This window comes from Anarrhichthys ocellatus, unplaced genomic scaffold (genome assembly GCF_004355925.1).
Source record: "Anarrhichthys ocellatus isolate YVR2014 unplaced genomic scaffold, GSC_Weel_1.0 scaffold77, whole genome shotgun sequence".
In the NCBI taxonomy this organism is placed as follows: domain Eukaryota; kingdom Metazoa; phylum Chordata; class Actinopteri; order Perciformes; family Anarhichadidae; genus Anarrhichthys; species Anarrhichthys ocellatus.
Window position 1 is genome coordinate 411,663 of NW_022280107.1, and position 24,384 is coordinate 436,046.

Sequence of the window (24,384 nt, forward strand, 5' to 3'; positions counted from 1 at the left end):
GAAACGAGGCCACCGACTGAGTGACGGGGCCGAGGCCTCCAGTCCATCGTGCCAACAGATCGACGATCTCCCGTCACTCTTCAGCCACTGGACTCAAGAGCCCAGCACTCATGTACTGAACTCTGTTGTTAGACTCTGTGCCAAATATCCAGCGTAAAGTAATCCATTAAAAACGTTCGCTTTAATGCCGTACTTGACGCACAAACATGAGATCTCACTGTTTTAAACTTAAACAAAACGTATTTCCAAAAATGTGAATTCCTGTACGATGGCCCAACAACCTTCGAAGTACACACATGTAGCACAAACATTCTCTTTGTCCGTTGCTTTGTTGATGCCCGCCTGTGCCCAAAGATCAACACAAACCTTCCCAGCAGCTGTACACGTCACACCTCTACCATGTATTGCACAGCGTTGTAAATGATCACTCGGCTCTTGATGCAGTTTATGATCGATGTTTGACTCTCAGGTGCAACACTGACACGCCCGTCTCATTTTAATCACTGCTGGATGGGGTGATGAAGTGGGCCTGGCTGTGAGTGTGTCTGAATCAGCGTTCTGTATTCTGATGCTCCCCGTTGGAATGCAGAGTGAGGGGGGGGGGGGGGTCGGAGGTCAAAGAGTCTACAAAGTCTACAGTAATGCCAAAGACAAACCGGGAGCCAGTTCAGATCATCGAGAGCCCCATGCTGGCAAACATTAGTTGTGACGGATTATGTAAGTGGAAATATTACAATTCTGATCTTAGAACAAGTTATTAAATAAATATTCTACCCTGGTCTTCCTTAACCCTGATCTGGTCTTCTTCTATCTACCCACCCAGATCTGGTCTTCTTCTATCTACCCACCCAGATCTGGTCTTCTTACCCAGATCTGATCATTCTACACAGATCTGGTCTTCTTACCCAGATCTGATCATTCTACACAGATCTGGTCTTCTTACCCAGATCTGATCATTCTACACAGATCTAGTCTTCTTACCCAGATCTGATCGTTCTACACAGATCTGGTCTTCTTACCCAGATCTGATCATTCTACACAGATCTGGTCTTCTTACCCAGATCTGATCATTCTACTCAGATCTGGTCTTCTTTTACTTAGATCTGGTTTTCTTCTACTGTACTTAAGTACAATTTTGAGGTACTTCACTTGAGTATTGCATTTTATAGAACTTTATACTTCCACTCCACTACGTCTCAGAGGTAAATATTGTACTTTTTACTGCACTGCATTTACTCCACAGATTACTAAAACTAAATATCTTTAACAAATACATTTTGATGTATTATTAGTAATACTAGTAGTACATACTTGCATGAAGTAGAATATCTTTCAGGACCGTTGAAAGTAAGTTCTGTTTGAACATTTTCCTTTTAGCTGAGGCTTAATTCAACGCTCACTTATTAACATCTGGATTGTATTGTTGTTAAAACTGGAATGTTTTGTCTCAGGACCAGTTACGGTCGAGGTCTTTAGGAGTCACATGTGATGTTTGTTTCATCAATAAAGCAAAAAGCAAGAACAACAAATATGGTACAAAAAATGTATTTAGTAACAGTTTTGTAAACATTTGAGGTAAATGAACATTTACATCAACTTGTTCTTACAGAAGAATCATTCATACACAAGGCACTTCTCTTGTCTAGGACAGCATTGAAGACAGGTTGCTGTTGGGAGCGTTGTGAGATGGTTCCTGAACTCCCCAGAGCCAGAGAAATCATGCTCTGCATGAAACGCAAGAGCAGAGAGTTTCGGAGGTGACGACGGGCTTTGAACGCAACGTCTTGTCGGGGCTTCGTGTGCAGGCTGAGGGAAGGGCAGCTACCCAGCTAACATCGTCTCAACAGCGGAGTCTTCTGATATGAGTCCGTTTAGTTGAGAACACACTGAGTGAACACACAGAAACACTTTATTCTCTCTCGCTGTTGCCTTTAACAGAAAAAGAAAACTTCAAACTCATCGTTATGTGAGCTCCAGATAAACGAGTTTATCTTTTTAATGCTGCCTTTTCTGCAAAGAGACACTGCGTTTTAGTTTTAAGACATTTCTTCCTTTGAGGATAATATTTGGCAGTTTTCTCTCTCTCTCTCTCTCTCTCTCTCTCTCTCTCTCTCTCTACTACCAATATTAGCATTATTGTAGAACAGCAATTTTTCTTTCCTAAATGTGCAAATCTTTATTAACTACCAAAATGTAAACTTTAGGGATCAAAAACAAATGCAGAGAACAAAGTTGTTGTTTTTGTCATTTTGGACAACAGATTGGGAAAGGCTGCTCTTACTGCTTTGTGCAGGTGTGTATTGTTTGCACTAAATGTCATTTAAGCAACTTAAGTGAGCTAGAGTATGTGAGACATTACCGATATGGGTACAGATACTCTCACACCAGACAGTACCATCATGCTGTGACCCCAGCCTCCTCTGAAAATGCAAATAAAACAGCGGGTACCATTTTGCTCTTACTCCAGTGTAAAATAAAATAAAAGAAGCCGCTGAAGGTCGACCGCCCCGCGACGCTTCGATACTCGCAACGCCTCATTTACTCTTCTTTTTTTAATCATATAGTAATCACAAACTGACAATTTATGAGTAAAATTAAATTTAAAAAAATAGCACTTTTCAGAATAAAACCAATGAAGAAGCACGTGAAATGTGTGTGACGGTGAGAATCATTAAAGTCGCTCTCAATCTTAAGTGTGATGGTTAAAAAAAAAGGGGGGGGGGGGGTTGTTGTAAGTTTGAGGGCAAAAATATCTGCCGAGAATCTAACAAAAATAAAAAAAATATGTTTAAATTCTAACCAATGAACAAGGAGAGTATTTATCCTTTATGTCAGATGGCTGCCATGTTTTTTGAAGGCAATATTTTGTGATTTGTGCAGGAAGTAGAAGCGTTTTTCTGTCCAGAGATGTTGACTGAAGACGCTGGCAGAGGTGAGGCACTACTTTCCTCTTTTGTTAACTAACAGCATGGTGGGAAGGGTTTAATCTCTTGTGTTATTGACAAAGTAGTGCTCGTAGAGACCCAGGTGCATTCTGGGCATCACAGGAATGACTTCCACTTGCAGTTTTGACCACAGTTTATTCTAAGGACTCTGGGAACATCACATCAGTCCATTACTATCCAATCCATCTCAATCTTCATAGTCTCTGCTGGAAGCGCCGCAATGGATCGTGGGTAAAAACCAAAGCGTTGCCGCGCGAGTTAGCCGGTGAATCGGTGAGTTGTAGGGCTGCACGTGCTGGCGTGGCGCGACCACCAGCAGGTTTGTCGATGACATTTCTTCCTGGATGTTTAACACAGCAGCTGTTTGTTTGGTGAGATTCAGGAAGTGCTGCAGCAACAGACCTCCCGAGGTCCACAGGAGGAACACCGGGACGAGCCTCACGCACACGTGCTCTGGGGATTTGAGTGTGAATCCAGATACATCATGATTCACGAGATATAAGAGCGAACTGTCTGACTACACATCGAATAACTGTACAACAACCTGTGCTTAGTCCAGATAAAACAAAACAAACTAAACATATCCAGTGATTGTTCTTTGACATTTCATTTGTAACAATTAGTCCTTTAGGCTCAACAAAAAGAAGAATAAAAGTAGAGAAACACCATGAGATCTCCCCCTCTTTAAAGGAAACACGATGTGTCCATTTTGATGCAAAATTAGGACGTCACAGTGTCCTTGCTGCCTCACGTCTGTGGGCGGAGCCTTCCTGACCTCATAGCGCTGCATGATCACATTTTGTGTGCATAAATTAAGACCATCCAAAAAATAAAAATGAAAACTACTCTGCAACTCACCGATTGCACTAAACCAACGACTTATTTTCACATTAACCGAAACGTATTTTGGGGTTATTCTGCTCTCCCGTCTCTTGTCACTTTGCCTCTTTTTGATTTTATTTTTTTAGTGGAGTGTTTTGGGGAAGTTGGGGCTGAAGAGATTTAGACAGCCAGGTCGCTCGGCCTGGCCCTGATGCTGCTGCTCCTGCTGCTCCTGCTGGCCCGACTGAGCCGCCGAGGGTCTGTGCTGACCGTTACCGGAGGCTCGTGCATCTCCACGGTGGTGGTGGTGGTGGTGGTGGTGGGGACGTGGCCGTCCTCCTGCTCGCTCTTCCCCCCGCTCCAGCTGCCTGCGTTGGACGCGATGCTGCTGCCGGAGGCAGCGGTGGCGGTTGAGTTGGTGTTACTGCCGGCGTTGCTGGTTGGAGGGAGCAGCGCAGCATCGACGGGCTGCTGCTGCTGCTGCTCCTTGTCAGTGCTGGTGGAGGAGGAAGAGGAGGATGGGGAGGGTGGAGTGGCGGCCTTCATCTCCCGAGTCTGCTGCTCGGTGGCCAGGTTGGCCCAGTTCTGCTGCGTGGCCAGCCTGTGGTTGTTGTTGTTGCTGCTGATGTAGTAGTGGGAGGAAGGGGAGGGCTGGCGGAGCGGCTGCTCCCGCTGGAGTTCGTCCACCTTGAACTCTGCTGCCGAGGTCGCGGCCGCCGGCCCCGCGGGCGGCAGGAACGCCCTGCTGCCCGCCGTCACGTCCGTGTAGTTGGGAGGGTAGCTGAGGCCGGAGGGGGCAGTTCTGGAGGCCGAGGCCAAAGACTCGGGCTCCGCAATGTTGACGCGGCGCGGCAACTCGTGGTTGGGGGCGAACTCGTTGGTCATGCCCTGTTTAACTTTCTTCCATCCGAGGTGATAGATCTCTAACAAATTCAGCAAAAGAGACACGCAAGCCACCACAAGCATAAATATAATAAAAATAGTCTTTTCAGTGGGCCTCGATATGAAGCAGTCAACGGTGTTGGGGCAGGGCCAACGTGCACACTTGTACAGGGGCCTCAGCTGGAAGCCGTAGAGGAAATACTGGCCCAAAATGAATCCCACTTCAAACAGGGTCTTGAAAATAATGTTGAACACATAGGTACGCAGCAACGCGCCCCTGATACGGATTTTGCCGTGCTCGTCCCTGATTGGCGGCTTCTCCTTCTTGCCGCCGCCTCCTCCGCCTCCTCCTGCCGCATCTCCACCGTTTCTATAAAGGAGTTCTTTCTCCTCTCGGAACCTGTTGGCCTTGCGCAGCTCCTCATCCTTCTCTTTCCGCTTCTCCTCCATGCGGACGATGTGCAGTACGTGGCCCAGGTAGATGAGCGTCGGCGTGGACACGAAGATGATCTGCAGCACCCAGAAGCGGATGTGCGAGATGGGGAAGGCCTCATCGTAGCAGACGTTCTCGCAGCCGGGCTGCTGCGTGTTGCAGGTGAAGTCGGACTGCTCGTCGCCCCAGACGTCCTCGGCCGCCGCCCCCAGCACCAGGATCCTGAAGATGAAGAGGACCGTCAGCCAGACTTTGCCGATGACCGTCGAGTGCTCCTGAGCGTTCTCCAGCAGCCGCCCCAGAAAGCTCCAGTCGCCCATGCTTCTAGATTTCTAGCCTATGGAGAAAGTACAGGCTGGAGCAGACGGAGGAAGAAGAAGAAGAAGAAGAAGAAGAAGAAGAAGAAGGGGAAAAGGAAGTTAAAGAAACTCAAAGTTGGTCTGAACACGTGTCACATTAAGGCCTCACGTTAAATACGATGGTACATCGAAGGTGATGAGCGGACATGTTTCTCTTCAGCAGAACAAGTTCTTTATAGAAAAACTGCCTCGTAGGCATCGGATATCGAAAATCGAAACACAGCGTTGGCCTCAAACACAGGCGCTGGTTTACTGTATAGACCACCTGTTTGACTGAACCCTGGTTCTCTCTCTCTCTCTCTCTCTCTCTCTCTGTCTCTGTCTCTCTCTCTCTCTCTCTCTCTCTCTCTCTGTCTCTGTGTGTCGGGCCTGTCTCTCTCTCTCACCTGCTCGCTCCACTGACCAGCAGGCATGTGCTGAGGTCAACATTATAATGTTCGAAAGCAGCATTTAGCAGAGATGGGGCTCTGGTGTGGCACACACACACACGCACACACACACACACTCACAGAGAAACAAATACTGACACACACACACACACCTCCCGTCCTCTCCCTCGCTGTCAACTGTAACACTGAAGCAACAGCGATCAAATCGAAAAGTATTACTGCAATCTAAGATAATAATCAACTGTTTTTAAAATTTCAAGAACTCAATTTGCAGTTTTCTTCTTTGATTTTTTGTCTTTAAAAAATCCAAGTTGATGTCTTCAAATAGCTTGTTTTGTTGAAACAATCCCAAATAAATGAAAATACAACGATACAAAGAGAAGACGAGCGTGTCCTCACATTTGAAAACTGAAATCAGAGCAAGTTTTATCAATTAATCTTCCGTTAATTGACTCATCTTCTGTTTTTTAATGTCACAGATTTAACACCAAGTCTGCTTATTAAACAAGCTTTTTCAAGTTTGAGTAAAACAGATTTTATATTCACAGATATCTGTTTATATAAAACATAAGATAAAAACATAGAGATAGATTTGGGTTATTCTTTAGAAAGAATAGTGAACGTGGGACAAACACTATTCATTCAGTCATCACACACAGAGACACTTACTAAAGTATTCTGGTATTAAAGGTAATAAATCCATCGACTAGGGTTCACAACATGTACGACACCTGGAAGAGAAAAACACATTTAGTCATTTATTTTCTGTGCATGTTTTGAGCAATAATCAAATGTATCCAGACTTTAACACTTGTAGTTGTTTTTGAAACTGAAAAAAGATCAAATCTAAACTTTTTAAAGCAGTTTGCGGTTGAAGTAGAAGTATTGGTAATGAGTTGTGTAATACGTTGTATGAATGTTGCTGATGCTGCAGGAATCAAACCCACAGAGAGACATGAAGTCTTGCATCGTTGGACCTTTTCATGACTCAATTATCAGAAGAGACATTTCTCTGAGTTTCACAAGTATTTGTGGTATTTTGTGTAACAGACGGTCAGGTTCAAATACAAAGCCACACAAACACCTGCTGACAATACAGACTGTGCCAGAGTGGCTTTGTTCAGGCTTTGTGTCGCTCTTCTTCTTTAGTAAAAGTCAAGCAGCTCTTAACGACCCGGTTACACTTCATTTACTTCACTGTACTTTACACTGCAGGTTAAAACACAATTAACTCACATTGAGGCAGTTATTTTTTGTATTACAAGTGTTCTTAAATGTTATGTTTAAATATGCAAATTAGGCATTATCTTATTAAATATGAGCTAATTTTCATGCATTTCCAGAACATAAATCTGAATGTTGGATAAAGCTCGGTTCAAAATTCTTGTTTTGTTTTGTTGACATATTAGAGTCGAAGGTTTTTACAGAAGGAATTTATTAAATGTCTTAGTATCACTCATAAATCAGAAAAGACCAATCAAAAAATATATTACCTCCATGTTTATATTAATAAATGTGTATAAATGAGTGTGTGAGTGATGTGTGAACTAACCCCTCTGTGTTAACCTTCAGCACACAGAGAGGAATGAACGAGTGAAGTTTGGTGAATGTAAGAGCTGCTGAAGTGGAGATTTATCATCAGAGTCTGAGAACAAACTCATTTAGAGGAAACGTCCTTTAAAGAGACGTTTAGTTCCATTACAGACATTTAGAGACTCTACAGGTGAACACATGAACTCACAGATATCACCATGAAACTTCACCACTTCATCACTCACATTAAGACGAGTATTTATTGTATTACAAGTTTTCTGAAATGTTATGTTTAAATATACAAATGAGGCATTATGTAATGGTAACTTTTGGTGATTTTAGTAGAAATCTACAGACACAAACAGACAAAGTAGTGAAATAAACAGCTGAATGTGTATTTTGGATGTTTTCTTTCCACTAGTGTGTGAGAACACGTGTTATAGAAGCAAAATAAACCAGCATCTCTACATTGATCAGTGCATGAAAAGAAGTGTCTCCGGTTCAAACACAAATTGACAGCAGAGTGTTTTTTTCCCGTCATACCTTTAGACCGGAGATGTCATACTTAAATACGGAAAGCAAATCCCTCTGCCATCATCGGTGCCATCACTTTGAGTGCGTTGAAACGTACGGCTGCAGCGACCCTCCCTCTGCCTCCCTGATCCCAAACCTGTCGCCTCTCCTGTCAGCCCGACGAACTGTGATTATAGATCTGTATCTCAAACTCATTCATGCACAAACGTCTCCAGTCGGTGCGTCAGTCTTTGTCCCGGTACCCGTGAACTTGCGCAAGGAAAAAAAGAAAGGTTCCTTCTTTTGTTGTGGTTAGTTTTTGGAGGCGGCTTGGAGTCGGAGATGGGGCTCGGTCACACGGAGCTGCCTCCCGTTTCCAGCCATGTCTGGACTGTCACATTGTGTGACCATGCATGAGTGAATCCACAGAGTCATCAGCCTGTCCGGTGTCACACCACGCCCCGTCAAACCGCCACAAAAAAAGAAAAAACTCTACTAAATGTGCGCAAAAAGTTGGCAGAAAATGTGCCCCAAAAAGAAATCCCCCCACCAAAAAATCTTTAGCGCAACGTGTCCAAAAACATGAACATCCTCTGAACGTCTCCAAAAAATATCACATGAAAAACCTCCATGAAATATTTACAATTTAACAATTTTAAAGTTAATAATATGACTTAAGAGATTCATTGGATTTTAGTATTTAATTATTTATTAATTGTACGTAAATGTTGCGGGAAAATGTGCCAATGTGATCAGAAGATCTCGTGTACACAATTAGAACGTTTTCAATGTCTTGATTTCTTGATTTGTTGTCGGTTCATTAGTTTGTTGTTGGAGCAGATAGAAGGTGACGTCATCAACATGTCTTCTGTCTGTGCGAGAGGTCAAAGGTCAAAGCAGAAACCTGTTCATTGATCTGCAGAGTTTCTCTGTGAAGATGCATAACTTGGTATATTTCTGGATGTCTGGTCTAAACTTTTCTCGCCCACTTAAAGACACTCTTCCGTCATCAGTTATGTCATTTAAATATATGACTCTTAACTTTCTAATCGTTTATTTTAAACAACACAGATGTGACTCATCCAGCTCGAGCTATTCCTGGAGGGGCCGCAGGACAAAGGACCCCCCCCCTCCGTTAAGAGGTGATTAGTGTGGGGTCTAAAATAAGGCTCGTGCTGAAAGCTGATAGGACCAGCTGGAGGTCAGCGCACTGAGACAACACAAGTCCAAATAAAGCACGAGGACCACCGGGTCTGGACTGAGCAGGACCGCTTCAGGACGGGGTTTTCATAAAGCAGGATTAAGAGTTTAATGTTGGCTTTACAATTCGACCAATAATAATATTAGTGATAAAAATGATTAAACATAATAACACTAAAACAATACGACTGCTGCTACTACTAATAATCAATTATTATTATTAATACAATAATAACAATTTAACAATGTTATAATTTTAAAATGTATTATTATTATTAATATAACAGTAATAATTATAATAATAATAATGATAATTATAATAATAATGACTAAATATATTAACAATTATAATACAAAAACAATAGTAGCCTACTACTGTTACTAATACATCATTATTATTATTAATAATACAAATTTAACAATGTTATAATTATTAAATGTATTATTATTATTGTTAATTTGACCCCAATATCCCTAAATATGGAGTGAAATATTAATTGATTGATTGACGAGTCTGGCAGATTTATTTTTATTTTTCTACTTTTCTGTAAAAAGCCTCTCGTGTCCTAAATGATTGTTTCTCCTCAAACATGCATCTGGTCCTCGTGCATAACTGTTATGACATAACTTCTAATGCTATTGTGATTATATCACATAAACTAACTTTGGGAAGTCTCTAGCAGAATAAAACATCTTGTCCAGACGTTCATCTTTGTTCATATGTTTTTATCAACAGGTGTGAAAATATGCAAAGCATTCTCATTTGACTCACAGAAACACTTCCAGTAACAAGTGACAGACATTCAGGTTTGATCAAACAGCATCAGACCCGTTAGATCTCTGTGTGGCAGGTAAGACTTCAGAATGAATCATCTCATGTTGTGCAACACACTTCTTGGTATTTATAAACCCACCAAAGTAAAAGCATTATTTATAGAAAACATATTCAACTATGAATGTTCAAACTTACACGCTACAGTCACTTGATTCAATACAGCAGGATCATAACAAACTCACTTGCGCTCATCAGTTATTGTAACAACACGTATTTAAAATGTCTCCTCTTGTAAACTAGACACTAAAAACACAATCATAGATCATAAAGGCACTTTTTTTTCTTTTTTGCTTCAATTCTCATGACTTCATTTGTTCTCCTTCCTCCTCTTCTTCATCATCACTAGATACATCCTTCAGATCCTGAGGAAGGCGTGTGTTCTCTCTGAGGTTCCACTTAGAACCACCAGATGTCAGTGTAGACTCGTTCTTCTCCGATTCAAAAACATTCAAGCAACTTCAGACTGAACAATAAGTTAAAACCCTCCATGAGACCATCCGCTGTGTGGAGAAGTGAGGTGACATTCTGATGCTGTGCATGAACCACAGGTGTGTACACATTGATTCTACCTGAAACAGGCTTTTGCTGGTGTGTTCAAACTCAGGGAAGAACCAGGATCAGCCAAAACACCTGCCCTCAAATATTAAATGTCTAGGGCTTTTATTGTGAAAGGTAGGATCAGAAGGAGTCTGTTCTGCCTTTGTCAAAGTTGAAAGGAGTAATAAAGTAGTCAGTCTTCATTCGGCGTGCATGTTGTTATTGACTATATATAAGAGCAACTCGACCCGTTCTTCACAGCGTGATTGGTTAATGTTTTCAAGCTCAGAAAAATTGAACTTAAAAGTAGTTAAGTTGCTTTTTCCGCCTTGTGACATTCAAGCTGTGAGGGAAAAATTACTCATGACAAAACAACAGTTTGAAAAAGTATGTTGTCTTGCAAATGAATCATAAGAGAAAAAAAAAAAGTCCCCCCAGGGTGTAAAAGCCTTTTCGGGGGAAGCACTGGACCGACGCTTTGTCACCGACCCTCGACGTCTGATACCGACGCACAAGTCGCCCTTTAGCGTCTGAATGAGACGCATCAAGCTTTTCAAGTAACTACAACGTGAATCCATCAGCATTATTATTAGACGCTCGGAGAGTGCGATGATGTGGTATTAAGAGTGAAAGACACAGGACTTTCAACCAGGAGACCGTTGTTCGCGTCCCAAATTTGAGTAGGTGATGTTTGTGGCGGGTTGTTTTCCGTACCTTACGTTTGTTTACGTGCTCATTGAAGCCCAACCATCATGTTTTTTTCCTGAACCTAACAAAGTGGTTTCATTGCCTAAATGGAATTAATTAATTATGTTTGAATAATGCCACTGGTCTACACAGGGCTTCAGAAAGTGACGGGGTCTCGCTGGGTTTGGACCATTTGATAGGCTAGTTATTATCTTCGAAATATTAGTGTTAAAATAATGAAAGTTTTACATTTTAAATTAGTTTTTCTTCATTTCATTTGGGACGCCCCGATGGATCAATGGATGGATGAATGGCTCCCTCAGTGTTTGCATACAATGCCTTTGCCTTGGGCCAGCTCACTCAACTTCCCATGAGTCAACTCTGAAACTTAACAAACAAACAAACTTGAACTTCTGGTGGATGTTTACATTTAGAGTCTGGGGGGCTGGAGTTACAGTCTGTGTTTCTCTTCTTCTCTGGTTAGCCCCCCCCCCCACTGCGGATGTCTGTCCTTCAACACTGCTTGCTGGTCGAATGTGAGTCGGTGGACAGCAGCAGCTCGTTCTTCACGTTCTGCAGATGGCTGTTGTCCTGCATCGAGCGTGCCCTCCTCATCTTGGACCTGGCCGAGCACCTCAGGAGCGCCTTGATGATGAGGTAGCACAGCTCGGCCACGTTCAGCACCATGCAGATGGTCGACGACGACACCATGAAGATGGTGAAGATGGTCTTCTCTGTGGGCCGGGAGATGAAGCAGTCCACCTTGTTGGGGCAGGGCCACTGCTCGCACTTCACCAGCCGCGGCATCTGGAAGCCGTCGTAGACGAAGTAGAGCGCGTACATGAAGCCGCCCTCGAAGATGAGGCGGAAGAAGAGGCTGCAGGTGTAGGTCCACCACAGCGGGCCCGTGATGGGCAGACGCCTCCTCTTCAGCGTCTCCAGGTCGATCGTCATCGTGGTCCTCTCGGTGCCGTTGGAGGCCAGCATGGTCCTCTTGTCCCCGCGGTTCCTGTAGGCCACGTGCATGGCCACCAGCAGGGCCGGCGTGGACACGAAGATCAGCTGCAGGCACCACAGGCGGATGTGCGACACGGGGAAGAAGTGGTCGTAGCAGACGTTTTTGCAGCCGGGCTGCTGCGTGTTGCAGGTGAAGTCGGACTGCTCGTCGCCCCAGACGCTCTCGGCGGCAAGAACCAGGATGGTGATGCGGAAGATGAAGAGGACGGACAGCCAGATCTTCCCGAGGCTGGTGGAGTGTTTGTTGACGCCGCCCAGCTGGGTGTAGAGCACCCCCCAACTCATTGTGGCCACGGAGGACGACCTGTAGAGGGAAAGAATTCAGCAGGAAATTAGCAGCATATATAGGAAAACCCCAAAGCTCAGAGAGTTGATGAAGCTCATGTGAGATCGGTACTGTGATACTCACCAGCTGATCACTTGGTATCGATTCATTTAAAAATGTATTACAATAAAATTAGTGGTTCCTGCTCCTAGAAGAGGTGGAGAGGCCTTTGACATGTCTGAACCCAGAGGCCCGTTGTCTCCATGAATACCACTTTAATAAGTGATCAGTATCGGTATCGTTGCAACTGTATCAGCATCATATAGAATTTAAATAAGTTAGTTTCCCCCGCCCTGATTGGAGCAACTCTTCTCTCTCTGTACCTGTTGTTACAGCTCCTCTCTTAGTATCTCCACTTTGGGTATTTTATGTTTTGATGGATGTACAGAGAGTGAAGTCACTTTTTGACAACAAGACATGAGATTTCAAATAAATTTCAAGATGAAAAACAGACTCAAAAAAGTCAAAAATTCACAGAGCAACCGGATTTATAAAGTCGATGAGACCGGAGTCTTATTTTGAAAAGCCAGATATCGAGACAAACAACATGGAGAAGTTAATATTTGTCTTTATATGAAGCACTTTCCTGCTGCTCTGGTTTTTAAACATTTGTGATTCAACATCACCACTACTAACATTGTGTGGTCATTAATAGCATACAAAGCACGTTGAGCGTGTAATGAGTTGTGATACTTTACTTTTCTACTGTTTGTACTTTAGTGATTCATTTGAAGAGATAAATGAAGATGACGTCCTCTCATCTGTATTCCTGCTATTAATAATATGAATATCGGTAATTATTTTAAAGATACAAACATTATGGAGGGAAATACTGTTTGGGCTTTTTTGTGTGATACAACTAGTGGATTTACCTTTAATGCGCGTTTAATATACATAATACATGTTAAATATGATTATCGATATTATAAGTAGCCTGTTGTTGTTGAACTCTTCTTTGGAATAAAACACATCTAAGCATTATAATAACTCACCTGTTTCTGTGAAGATTATATGTAAAAAAAAATCAGCCACGAGGAGAAAAACAATTAATCCCTTATTATGTAAAAACAGAATGAAGAGGTTTTGTCTCGTGCTCCGTCTTCCAGCTGACTGAGGTTCACCTGAGTCTCCAGCCGGTTTTCATGGCCCCTCCTGCGCTGACGGGGAGGAGCCGGAGCCGGGGCCGGGCTCAGGGTGAGGCCTGCTGGATCCTCCGGTCTTTGTGTTGACTACAATATTTCCCCCTGTGTAACTCTAAAGATGCATAAAATGTAAATAGTACAAGTAACTCCAAATAGTATTCAAATACTGTCCATGAGTAAACGCAATTACTTTCTACCAATGTTTATTTCTGACTTTGTTTTCTTCATTTTCATATTTTTCCAACTTAAATTAAAACCATGACTTGAGTTCAGTGGTGGAAGAAGTACTTTGATATTTTACTTCATTAAAAGTAGTAATACCACAGGGTGTGAGATACTTATTTTACTGCATTCTGGTGAATTTTTCTGCATCAATTTATGGTGGAAAACTTTATTTATGTTAAAGAAAAAACTAAATTCAGGCACCAGGTGACAAATCAAAAAGTATAACTTAAGACTCTTAAGCACACACCTGCTGATGAGTCACTCTTCCTCCTCTTTGTGTAACCTCTTTAAATGTGCACTCATGTTTAATTTGACCAAATGTGATTTGATTTCCTGATTTAAAAAGAGAAACACTTTAATAAGTCATAAATCTCACTATTGTGTATCTTATTGAACACACAAATGTAAACTTCATCAACCAGCAGTGTTATTGTGCCAGCGAGGCATAACTTTAATCCATAAGCGCCTTTAAAACGTAAAAGTTAAGCCAACTCAAACCTTTAAATCAAAAGCAGCTCGATATTTCATCAGTATGGAGGAGAGCGTTTGTGAAATTCACCTTCACGATCAATAAAGTTTTATTTAAATCAATAACACATCATTGTTTATGTGCTGCTTTTATTTTGTAGTATTGACGTGAATCTGCAAAGTAACTAAAGTTGCCATATAAATGTAATGGAGTAGAAGTTAAGTGTACTTAAGTAGTACTTCAGTAAAGGCACTGATTGAGTGTGATGCGAGTCATCCGCAGGTAGAATGGAACTACTTCTCAGTGAGGTAGAATAAGGAGGTGCACATGTTTAACCAGCTCCTGCTGCTGGTTTTCATGTGGGTAACAGAGTACTTCACTCCCTCCTCTTAACACTTGAATTATGACTCATAATTTCACTCCTTTGTGGATAAAAAAATCTTATTAAATATATCTATTGTCTATTGTCTGCATTACACAACAATATACTGTATTATTCACATATTTAATGTATTTTTAAGACACAATATTCATCTTAAGCAGATGTAAACATGTAATAAAGTACGTGTAGTTATAAAAACATTTACTTTACTTTACTTGAGTATTTCTATTTTCTGCTACTTTATAATTCAAACGTGATTCAGAGCTTTAATTTACCAGAAAGTAACTATATAAAAGTTACAATGTCTACCTGAGCATTAACACAATATTTAAGTAGACTTAAACACATTTTATCGTACCTTTAATTTGTATTTACATATAAAGTATAAAACCTACTGTATAAACAAAGATGTGTATATTTTTGTTTTGCTGGTGACTGGAGTCACGTCTGACGTGAGACGACATCACTGTGAAATGAAATCTGCAACATGAAAAGAGCAGAAACGTCACAGCGACAGTGAAGAATCACTTGTTCATTGTTTCCTGGGGTTCATTGAACTCACCAGTGACCCGTTAACCCGGAACAGAGACCGCTGAGATCACTCAGACATGTTTAATATTGGAACGCATCGTTTTATTAAATCAGATCAAACATGTTTTATTGAGAGAATATAAAAAGCACATAAACATAATGATTTAATTGTTTTTAATTCATCACATCTTCACAGAATTCATTTACGTTATGTTGTGTGTAGCACCTGAGATGATTCATTATAGCTGAATGTCAAAAAAAGGTATTAGTCTTTTTAATCAGTCAACAGATTTCACATCGTTGTTTTCATTCTTAATCAGCAGTTTCGTTCACTTGCAGGCTGATCTTAGTGCTCCTTCTTCAGCTTGGCCAGACCCATGAGGAGCTGGTTCCTCCTCTCCATCCGGGCCGACAGATGCTGCTGGTCGTTGGGGATCAGCTCGCACATCTCCTGTGGACAGCAGGGAGGGAAACGCATGTGAGGAAAAAGACACAATCTGACGGCCATATTGGAGCTCCTCAGGGACCAGGAACATGTAGACATGTATTTCTAACTGGAAACCTGATCCTGGGAAGAGATGTCCTCCGAGACCCTGGTTCTAAACGAGTAACAACCCGGAGTATTGATGAGGTCCAGAGTCAACGGTTCTGTTATCGGTACTTTCTTAGTTCTGGAGTGAGATGTCCTCGTCTCAGACGTCCTCTCTGAGGACATCACTGAGATCATTGATTAGCTGAGAATGTGTTTTAAAGATTTTAGAACTTCTTGTGTTGATGCTCAAGAAAGACAGTTTGTTTACATACAAGAATAATAAAGAAATGTGGATTCTTTCTCACAAATTAATCAAAAAGAACCGATAAGAGTATCGATAAAGAACCGAACCGATAAGTAGAGAACAGTACTAGTATCAGTAAAATCCTAACATTAGACTCACAAGTCAGTCTCTTCTTGCTTCGTTCAGCTACAGAATGAAGACAGTCTTCTGAATTCCACGGCTACAACTGGTTTGAAACCGTTTTAAAAAAACGTTGCAGAAACACACACACAGCTCTTGAACTGTTGTTGCTACAGCTGCTCTGCTAACACGCTAACCTAACATTCTGTTTGTCTCCGGGTCGACTGACTCTGGGTCTGCTGGAGCGAGCAACACATTGTTTAGAGCCACCGTTCAGACCTAAAAGGAGCTTTAAGCGTTTGATTCTGAAAACTTAAAAAACCCAAGAAGGCCTAAGTTAATGTGGTGGGAGTTTTGTACATTGGTACGTTAACTCACAGTAGAAATGTTGCTCTTGTGTGATTCTGTATAACTTTATTATTCCAAGAGAATATCCTTAGTGACAATACAAAGTAAACTCTTGTTTGTTTGTATTTAGCTCCCCATTAGATACAGTGTTGCAACAGTAGCGACTCTTCCTGGTTTGCGTTTATATTTCTAACAATACTTCAACAACAGAAAATATACAAAAACTCTTCCATGACATTAATAAATAACAATAAGAATTGTTATAACACAACTCAAAGCGTGTCTTTAGCTCTACATAATTGAGAGAAGAAACCACTTAGCGTCCACTAAATCACCAAAACCCTCTTTTGACTCAGAAGGTGTCGAGCTGTTGCTGTAAACCGGTTATTTATTGCAGGGGTTTGCTCAGATAGCGACATTGCGTGGCTAACATGTTAACAGCCTGTGATAGCATGTGACTGACTGAGCAGTGACTACTTAGGAAACAGCAATTTGGTGCCGGGGTGAGAAGGAACTCATGCAGAACTAAAGATGTTCAACAGAACATTCTCTTCATGTGACCGAATCAGGAAAATCAGGCGACTGTATGTGTTTCGATTAAAATGCCTTTGATCTGGATAAAAGTTTGCATTTTACAGTGAAAGCGTTCATACTTACATTCACGATGCTCTTGGCTCCCTCGCTGCCGGAGAAGTCTGGTACAGGCCCGAAGGAGGTCAGGATCCTCTGTATTCCCTCTCCGTAACGTTTCATATAGTCCTCCAAACCTGTGAGAGGACAGATGATCAGAGGAGGGGAGTCTTATGTCTTATGTCTTAGTAGAGATCATAGATAACAGCTTCAGTTCCCTCAGAATGGTCTGTCCTACAGCAAAGTAAAGAGGTTAAAATACTCTAAATATAGCGTTCACTTAAACTGATTTCGATTATTTTAGGTCCACAGCAGAACATCACTTTGCTCCATCTACTGTAGTAAAACACTGACTGTGGAGAAGAACCTCATGCAAACACACTGCAAAACATACAAAGTATTTTTCCAGTCAAAAAAAACGTAAAGTTATAATTGCATTCGAGGCACATTTCTTCTGTTACAGTAAAGATGTGGTTAATATTTCTTGCATCAACTTCTTTCTTCGGTTCAGACTTTGTCTTTTAAAGGTGTTAACTCAGAGAGAACCACTGAAACAAGATCATTGATCACGTTTCACGGTGCTGGGTGTCGCTGAGAGTGTGCGTTGGATTCCTGACTTTCTGTCTTAGTTTACCTTTCAGTGTGATTCCTTAAAGTTATTATCTCATCACTCTCATTGATTAAGCTTTAATGATTTCTTTGTGATGCAGGCAACAGGCACTGTAGCTGATGAATGATTCATGTGCTGCTCAAATAAAGTGTTAAAGATTAATACATTTTCACACTGTAAAAACTGTTGGAGCCTTGTATTTACTCATCTGTAAATATAAAATACATACAGTATATATATATATATATATATATATATATATATATATATATATACACACACACACACACATATATATACACACAAAATGCAACGTATAGTGCAAAACAGGATGGAACGCCAAGGGTGGCGTACCCTAGCAGAACAATAGTTTTAGGGGCGCCACATTTCTAGCGATGCGTCTGATCATCAACAGCTAACTGAGCTAATAACAAGTGTTGTGAAATACACTTAGAATGCAGTTGGAGAGCGGAGAAGCGAATCGAAAAGTTTCTTTCTGACATTTTGATGCCGTGAAACTGGATCACCATTTGAACCAGAGCTGATAAAACGTATAAAGAGCAAAACCACAAACATCTTAGAGCCTCTTTCGAGACAACAGCTAGGATAGCGCTCTCCTGTGCAGGTACATGCTTTTACAAAAGCTGAGTCATTCAGACAGAGACAGAGAGCCTGAGTGCTTCGGTATCTGATTGGAATGATTTAAGGCCGGGAAGTGTAGGTCTTAGCAATCTTTTGTGAACATGATCATACTACTGTTTCCTGAGCAGAAAAAAGAGCTCAGTAGAAAGCTTCGCGACTGTAACTACAGGTAGAGTTGGCAGCTGGTTTGAAGGCCGCGATGTGGGCTCTGTGAGTTTTAGATTACTGGTGTGAGGGAGTGCATTCATCGCGACCCATCAAAAGACTGCTTTGTTCTGCCTGTGTGTGTGTCTGTGTGTGTCTGTGTGTGTGTGTACACAGTCAGGGTTTCTCTTTGGGTTTCACACTCCCCTTTGATATTCCCCATCTCCCTGAGGGTTCACGCTCATTCTCTCTGTCTGAAACACGGTGTGTTACAGTACATGTATGTTGGGGCCTGAGACGTGTCTGCTCGGTCACTGTTCACTCACATTTTCATTTATCTAACTAAAGAGCCTGGTGTTCTTCCTAAATTATCTTTTTGTGAATTACTGGAGGTTTTTGCGCTAACGACGAGGTATATTTTAACTCAAGTTCTTGTTTTTTTCCCCACACTGTAAATCCCATCCCTCACAGAATTTGTAGGTTTTCCTGGTGTGCTGGATGTAGACTGTATATAAGAAGTAGACGCAGTCATCGTGACATCACTCGTTGGTTTGTGGATTGATATTATGAAGCCTCGAGTTCACAGATTTTGCCTTCGCCATCTTGGAATACGGTCAACTTTTATTCTTTAATTCATTTCTGTTCAAAACAAACGCTTCAAGAGGCATGTTATTTTTTGGCGCTGAGTTTCTGTTTACGTGAACAAAAAGTCAAAAGAGGGAACAGTACCTGCTGGTGCATTGAGGTGCATCGTTTCCATGGGACCTATGAAGGCGTAACGCATTCCTAGCCCCTCTGACATCACCAGGTCGATGTCCTTGACAGAGATAACGCCATCCTGGTGGAGTGAGAGAGAGAAATACACTTTATTGACACGAATCTCCCTTTGTATTCCTCTCCAAAAAGGTACAAATCAGTAAATGTGTGACTAGATAAGAAGACAAATACTTTCTTTATCTATCAGTACAGTGTGAACAGGCCAACCCTGAGCCGTCTCTCTCAGTGTTTTCCACTCAGTTCCCTCTGCTCCTGGTTTGAGCTGCAGCTCAAAATGTAGTCTCAGAATGTCAGACTATATTTTCCCTGACAGTTCAGGTGAGGGCTTTTGGACCAACCCCCAAATTACCTTTGATCCCATCAAACTACTCCAACCATATAAAGTTTCCCTAATCACCCAATTCTGTGTCCTCAGGATTATGTAGGAAGTACCGGGAGGAGAGTGGCTGAGGATGGAAGGGATGGAAGGGAGGAGGGAGGGAGAGACCGAGGGAGTGGTTCAAGGTAATCTTTGAGTTAGAGATACCTGTTGGCCGACCACGGAAGGGAAATCAAAGCTCGGATACGGAGACAGAGAGTAGGGTGAGCAAGAGGAGAGGGACAGTGTCGCCTTTGTTTGGGTCCTGCGTCCAACAACGGGTCTGTTATCTGAGCAAAGCGGGGCGGTGGGTGGGGTCTTTTCTCCACGGTAATCACTGGGGGGCAACCAGCCGCTTTCTCAGCCGCTCTGCTTTCCAACGCTGGCCCTGACTCAAGGACTATTTTCTGTGTGTGTGTGTTTAGAGGGGTGATGGAGGGTCCCTGTTATGTAAGAAGGCCACTCTCGGTCCACAGGCCTTGATGCTCAATGCCGAACTTCTGGTCCTATTTTGATGTTGTTTTTTTTTTTTTTTTAAATTAAAGTTCATACTAGTTACCTCTGCCAAGGAAGATATATTAAATTGTCGGTTAGGTTTGTCAGCAGGATTACGGAAGAACTACTGGACTAATATTAATGAAACTTGGTGGACGGGTGTAGCATGGGCTAAGAGTGACCCCGGTGCAGGCTGGAGTGGATCTGAATCACAGGGCAGATACACAAATTATTTTCCACAAGCCCGCCCTAAAGCATGCCCTGCTTTATGGTCTGTGTGACTCTAAATGGACCATAATGTACTAAATGAACATCATGCTGTATTGAAGAAGACTTGAAACTAGAGATTGAGACCATAAACTCATGTTTACAATGTTTACTGAGGTAATAAATCAAGAGAGAAGTAGAGAAACCTTGTTTAGATGTTTTTATTATCTTTGCCGGGATAATCATACAATCGTTCACCAGGTTTGCGTGAGTCCGTGAGTGAGTGAGTGTGCATCTCTGTGTCTGTGTCTGTCTTTGTTGTAATCTTTAATGAAACTCTGGCAGAATAGTTTCCTTCTTAGAGATTAATAAAGTTTTATCTTATCTTATTTTACCTCCGCTGCCGCAATTTCTAACCTTCCTGGTCAATCAAGACCAAATTAATTGGTACAAGAATCTGGTCCAACTTATTCTGAGAGTTTACTTTCTCCTCCATTTACAGTGTAAATCACTTTAAGCCACGTGGCCGGACAGTTGTGTGAAGCTCAGGTGAGCTGGTTCATCCACTTCACTCTTGAGCTGTGTTTCAGCTCAAGAGTTTCATGTCAACAAAACATTCACAGCTCATTTCTATCTCCAGTGTTTACACCAATTAACAGAAGAAACAGCCTTCCTCCGAGACACATTCAGGTTGAATAACGCCTCAGGCATTCATCCTGACTTAATTAGAGCCGGGTCCACATACTGAGCTACCGACAACTGATGGCGACTAAAGTTCAGGATTTACCTGCAGATCAACTGTCACAAAGATAGAAGGATCATTCCTGTCAGACAGGTTTGTTTAACTCTTTGCCACGGTGTTAACAATGCTCGGAATTTGCTGTGAAAGCCTCGAGCTATTAGATTGTATACGTAATTTAACTGAGCATGTAGTCGAGGTACAGAAACCAGAAGCACGGCCACTGGTTCTCAGTAAGAAGCCAGCAGGTTGCCCGATTTGGTTACGGCCTTAGATTTAGAAACCAGTTTAGTAATTTGTACATACACAAGGTTTGAATGAAATGCATACAGATAATATAACAAGTCCAAATGTATGCTATAAATTACATCTGTTTCATTCTATACTATGTCAAAATATCTCTAAAGGTCTATTCAGCCGCGGTCATTTGGATCATTTATTTATTTTGCAAGGGTGTCCAAAATCTAGCAACCATATCTGGCTCCATCGTGGAAGTGAAATCGAAAATTAAATGTATGAAACTGATGTCAAAATTTAACAACTGGGGTGGAAATATAAATATGCATTACATTTAAAGTTAACAGTAAAAGAATGACTTGATTTTGCATCTCTCACGATGTATGGACACAGAAATTTAAATAATCGAGGGAAAGGACAACAAAGCTGGTCAGCTAAACTTGAATAGACAGGACTGTTGTGTACACAGGGAGTGAGAAGTAGGAGTAAATATGGTAATACAAATCAAACGTGTGTTCCACTATTCAAACATCAAGTAGTAAAAACATAAAGCTTGTTTGAGAGGATGGTTGCTTGTTTGGTGGATGCTGAATGGAGGATTTTTTAAATACTTTTTTATAAAAAGTCTTGGATGTCGTTGAGCTCTTTATTTAAAACATGAAAAGAACCATTTCTACTGTACTATTCTACATACGATGTCAAGTTGTATGTTGAGAGACACACTTAGCTGAGTACACACTCACAGTTGCCAAAGTTTGAAATGAAAAACAATGCTCTCTGTTGCACTAAGCCTGGAGCTCCTTCCAGAGAAAAGTCTCGACACTAACAGCAACGTGGCATTTTAGTCAGCTGGGACCTAAGGGTGCATCCTCAGGGTTAATTCTGCTCAACAAGGAGCCTCACAAGGGAGTGACCCATGCACAGTATACGAGTCTGAGCTTCCACAGGTCTGTGTGAAGACACAAATATATCTAAGTGGATGCATGGATGCAGTCAGGAGGAAGAGGGACACAGTAATCTCTGCTTCAGTTCCTCGATGTATGCTATGATTCTCAGAAGCTGAAAGCCAGTTAGATGTCATCCCCAGCGTGGGTGGATTAATAAACGGGCCTCCCTCCTCTCCCCTGCAAAATGTCACTCAAAGAGACACATACCAAGCAGAAAAAGGCTCAAAATGACCACAAAGAAACATTAAACAACTACAAATAGATGCAAAACATCTGCAACAGATGCAAAGAGACAACACAGAGACTCACAGGGACTGTGAAAAGGGACAAAACAACCACAAAATAACTACAAAGAGAAAAAAAAGCAACTACTAAGACACACAAAAAGACACAAAATTACTATAAAGAGACAAAACAACTACAAAGAGACACAAAATTATCACAAAGAGACAAAAGGCTACTACAAAGAAATAAAAGTAACTACAAAAAGACACGGGGGGGCAAAACTACAGACATAAATAACTACAATAAGACCAAAACAAGTACACAATTACTAAAACAATCACAAAGTGACTCAATATAATTACAAAGACACAAATAACGACTACAAAGAGACAAAAAGCAACTACAGAGACACTCAAAATGGCTACAAAGACAGAAAACAACTACAAAGACACAAAATTACTAAAAAATAGACAAAAAGCAACTACAAAGAAAGAAAGAAAGAAAGAAAGAAAGAAAGAAAGAAAAAGGCCTTTCGCATGTCTGTGCCAAGGGAACTTCCTCAGTGACTGCTGTTGCATTGACTGGACTAACGAGAGCTTTCACCTGACTGAAGGCTCACTCGGCTCATCAGTGAACCAGGAAGCTCCTCTCGAAACAAAGAGATCATTCAAGGAAAGACGGAACAAATTCCAAAAATCTTTAATAAAGAGTCCACACTGTGACAAAGCCAGGACCTTTTGTTGCAAGTCATCCCTCCCACGCTTTCTTCTGATAATACCGGTTGATCTCTTCTTGTGAGCGTCTAATCAATTTAACCAAAGAAAATCTAATAAAAGTAAATTTTTTAGTAAGAATTGTTATATAAAGACCATTTCACAGCAGACAATTTGACTTGTCAAAGGAAAAGCACAGGTGTAAACTCATAACGTTGACAATGGTTCCATCCATTAATTATCCCACCATAAGCCGTGTCAGTGAGTGAGCACGCACAATACCAAGTGGAATGTAGCCATCATTGATGTTATTGCTTTAACAAGTCAAAATGTCCCTCGTCAAAAGGGCTGACAGATAAAAATATTCATTAAAGCTAAAATTAAAAATAAAAGGTTAAAATTGCAGGTGAACTCTATCCGCAACTCGTGAAATATCGTCTTCAAAACAAGCCTTCTTCTAAAGTCGTGTTCTAAAAAACTCTACCTTAAATACATCAAGGCAGAGTACGCGTTAACTGGTTCTAAAACTTGTATTTAAAAATACAAAAGAAGGAAATTAAACTGTTTTTACACACATCATCAGTGACTCAATGCTGAAGACTGTTGTGGCCTTTGTTTATATTACGTATGAGAAAGAAACAAGAGCAGCGGCGTCATCCAACTTCATTGTTGTGAAATTATGCAAATCAATGAGCAAATTTCCATGCAAGCATAAATGCATGTGGTGGACGAACCTCACTGGAAGTGTACGGTAGAAGAAGTCCATTCGTCCTTCTTTGGTACGGCAGAAAATCCTTTCTAGAGTGTAAAGAATCCTTTGAATATAGAACTCACATGAGTAACTTAGGTTTATTTTTCCTTTTTTCAATGTGTGTGTCGGTGTGTCTTTACAGATGTTTTCACATCTACACGTACAAGTTTCTCTGTCAGTGTAGTGACCCATATATAAAAAAGGTACATAGTAATGTTATGTTCCATCCATATATACAGTAGTATTTGTTTATTTTTATTCAAAAATGTAATCTGTTTTTTTTTATGCATTTGTTGTGATATATATATATAGATATATCTCTAGATATATAGATAGAGATAGATATATCTCTAGATATATAGATAGAGATAGATAGATATATCTCTAGATATATAGATAGAGATAGATATATCTCTAGATATATAGATAGAGATAGATA

General features: G+C 41.2%; 3 protein-coding genes across 3 annotated transcripts in view; all 3 read right to left on the reverse strand.

Moving 5' to 3' along the window:
- Window positions 1-3,947: 3,947 nt before the first annotated feature.
- On the reverse strand, window positions 3,948-5,402 carry gja3 (gap junction protein, alpha 3). The gene has a single exon (XM_031873948.1). The coding sequence runs from the start codon at window positions 5,400-5,402 to the stop codon at window positions 3,948-3,950; it is 1,455 nt and encodes a 484-aa protein (XP_031729808.1).
- A 5,495-nt stretch (window positions 5,403-10,897) lies between these two features.
- On the reverse strand, window positions 10,898-13,569 carry gjb8 (gap junction protein beta 8). Its single transcript, XM_031873962.1, has 2 exons — window positions 13,470-13,569; window positions 10,898-12,456 (listed from the first exon to the last, which is right to left on the reverse strand). Exon 2 carries the CDS (start codon window positions 12,435-12,437, stop codon window positions 11,649-11,651), a length of 789 nt encoding a protein of 262 aa, XP_031729822.1. The 5' UTR covers window positions 12,438-12,456; window positions 13,470-13,569; the 3' UTR covers window positions 10,898-11,648.
- A 1,776-nt stretch (window positions 13,570-15,345) lies between these two features.
- Window positions 15,346-24,384, reverse strand: part of cryl1 (crystallin, lambda 1) — a 26,417-nt gene continuing 17,378 nt past the window's right edge. Inside the window, exons 7-9 of the mRNA XM_031874008.1 lie at window positions 19,226-19,334; window positions 17,128-17,237; window positions 15,346-15,677 (exon numbers count right to left, since the gene is read on the reverse strand). Of these exons, the coding sequence (XP_031729868.1) occupies window positions 15,573-15,677; window positions 17,128-17,237; window positions 19,226-19,334 (324 nt within the window). The 3' untranslated portion in view covers window positions 15,346-15,572. The remainder of the gene's footprint in view (window positions 15,678-17,127; window positions 17,238-19,225; window positions 19,335-24,384) is intronic.